The sequence below is a fragment of the Phanerochaete carnosa genome, assembly GCF_000300595.1.
Source record: "Phanerochaete carnosa HHB-10118-sp unplaced genomic scaffold PHACAscaffold_702, whole genome shotgun sequence".
NCBI classification, from domain to species: domain Eukaryota; kingdom Fungi; phylum Basidiomycota; class Agaricomycetes; order Polyporales; family Phanerochaetaceae; genus Phanerochaete; species Phanerochaete carnosa.
The window spans coordinates 1-2658 of record NW_006768329.1 but is presented as its reverse complement, the minus strand read 5'-3'; the positions used below and the strand labels follow the sequence as shown (position 1 = coordinate 2658).

Sequence of the window (2658 nt, the reverse complement as noted above, 5' to 3'; positions counted from 1 at the left end):
CTCGGGCTCGGAAATTTTGGGCTCGGAAATGTTGAGCTTCGGTGTTAATTACCTGATAGATTGCGTTGCAGGGAGTATTCTTACAATTTTACGAATCAACTTGCTGTCCTGGTATAAGGTTGTCGAGGTGTTGTCAAGTGACGTATGCTAAGCGCCAAACATCACGTGATCGGGTAACGGCCTCGCTCCCGATGCCGGAGTCCGCGAACAGCTTGTCCCGTTCAATTTACCAGGTTCTCTCCGCGATCTATAGCCTGCATTTAGAACCCTAGTTCCTCGCGCAATTCTTGGGAATTAAGGCTCCCAAGAATTGTACGAGGAGAAGAACCAAATACAGGCCGCTTGATTTCCATGTTTGTTCGAGCGTCCTAGGATAAAGCGTCTGCCTACACGAGGCGAACAGAGGTCTCTCCTTTCTCTCGACCACATTCAACACCGCGCGAACTTGTTTACGGTTGTACGTGTCGATATCAGTATGGCAGACAGGGGACGAGGTGTGTAAACTGGCGCGGGTCGGAGGCCGTCCTCCGTTCGACGACTTATCGCGCTGACGCGGCCCCTTTTAGGACAAGCCACGAGAGGCGGCGGAAATCGAGGAAACGGAAGGGCAGCCAACAGAGGCAATGGTAGAAATCGCGGTGGGAGTGGTCGCGGTCGAGGCCAGGGTGTAAACCACAGCGAAGGACAAAGTTGTGCATCGCCACAAACACCCAACGTGTTCGGAAACGCGGCAGCAAATAACGTGCAAGCACCAGGCGGCGTATGCAGAACATTTTGGACGGCCGGCAGCTGCAATCGGGCTTTTGACTGCCCTTTCAAGCACTTGAAAGGCTCGAATGCATCTGTAGGCGCAGAAACCAGCACGCCGATGACGAGCACGCCGACGCCAGGAGCAGCTTTGGACGCGCCAGATTTCTTTTCCGTTGAGGGCCTCGCTGTCAACGCTGGCGTTGGTCAAGTTGAACGTCACACGCTCAGCCCGGTTGAGGCTCACAATCATATTAGACCATTCCTTAGGGACAATTATCATTTCGAGAATGCAGGGCGCGTTCAGGGATTTGTAAGAATCCTGGCTAGTGTTAATGATCGTAACAAGGCTTGGGTGAGTCTGTCATCATATAGGGTACAGAATGGATGCTAATCCTCGACGCAGACGTCAGATGATGCACAGGTCAGTCCGATGTGTCAACTACTATAATACTTATCTGAAGAAATGCGAAGTCGTTCTTGGAACATATTGTCAATGTAAGCGTCCTCCCACAGCTGTAATGTATACCGGATCTGATGAATGAACCCGCAGGGAAATGGAGTTATCAGGATCGGTGACGTCCTCCACTTTCGACCAGTGAGCCACTACATTGGCCAGCGCACGGGCAACTTGTCGTTCCAAAGAGGCTACTTTCCAATATTCGAGGTAGACTCTACCCTTTTCACGTAAATTCGGCTAATCTGTCGTGTCACAGTTTATGAGTTCGGATCTCATCCTCAAGACAACACTTCACAAGAATACAAAGTACGCTGTCTGTGGCAATACAGTATACACGAAGTAATCAATATCCATGACATCAGCCACCTTTACACTATTCTAGAACATAACTACGAGGAGATCCAAGAAGTCATGCGCTCCTGCATTGGAGGTATGGTTGGAGCGAAGACGTGGAGGGACACCACCCCCAATCTTCCACCCATGCTGCAAAGCGATCTCGACGGAGTGTTGGTCTTCAAATCTCTCACGACAGTTTATCTTCAGTGCGAATGCAAAGCCGATTTACTGATTGCACGCTGACGCTCTACTGCAGGTATCTTAATCGCTTCAAAGACGCCATCAAGCAGCATCCAGACCTTGCAGGGTTCATCCAGGATTTCGCCAGCTGGTTCAATACATGGGCCGCAGATGTTTGCTCGGACCCTCCAACTTTCCATGATACAGTCACCAACGCTGACCCAGCTACTCGTCGTTTGGTCCTCAACCAACTCCGCGAAGAACTCGATCGTCTTGTATCAATTGTCGACCGCGAGTCCGGCATCAAGAAGAAGGCCCATCAGGCACCTCACACAGGGATGACGCCTGAGCAGCGGCGGCAAGCGAAGATAATGCAGCTCAAATACACGTACGATCCGCCAGGCGAGCTTCGCCCTGAGGGACCTCGCCACGACAACGACTTCGCCGATATCTCGCAAATAAGGGTTGCTCCTACGCACGATGAACTCCTGTGTCCTTCTGCGCAATATTTACCCGTGTTCTCTCCGGATGCACCCCATCATCTGTCTCCTGATTCAATGGAGCGACATCTCGATATCCAATTTCGTTTGCTGAGGGAAGAACTTATGTGAGTCTACCATGTTTACGGCCTCCTACCTGTTTACTGACTTGCACGACAGTGCGCCCATCCGGGGCTCGATCGTCACAATTGACAATGACGTCACCACGATGCTGCAATCACAGGGACGTGCTCGCAGGAAAACCGAGCAAACGAAGCTCGAGCAGTTGCTTGCCAAGGGCGGCGGAGCGTACAAGACAAGCGGGTTCGATTCTGTCTTCTTCCGTGTCTACGCCAACGCCGAGTTTTGCCCTGTGAAGGCGGAGCGACGCGACCTCACTGTCGGGCTGATGCTCGATACCCCGCCGAGCGGCGCCGCTCGAGATAAGGACGCAAA

At 52.0% G+C, this 2658-nt stretch overlaps 1 protein-coding gene across 1 annotated transcript; it reads left to right on the top strand.

Annotated features, from left to right (window-relative positions):
* Window positions 1-562: 562 nt before the first annotated feature.
* PHACADRAFT_214845 (uncharacterized protein) lies at window positions 563-2649 on the top strand (the record flags this gene model as incomplete). The annotated part of the gene is made up of 9 exons (XM_007403049.1): window positions 563-1102; window positions 1154-1171; window positions 1222-1245; window positions 1301-1414; window positions 1464-1513; window positions 1570-1749; window positions 1800-2330; window positions 2383-2575; window positions 2632-2649. Exons 1-9 carry the CDS (start codon window positions 869-871, stop codon window positions 2647-2649), a joined length of 1362 nt encoding a protein of 453 aa, XP_007403111.1. The 5' UTR covers window positions 563-868.
* Between the last annotated feature and the right edge of the window lie 9 nt (window positions 2650-2658).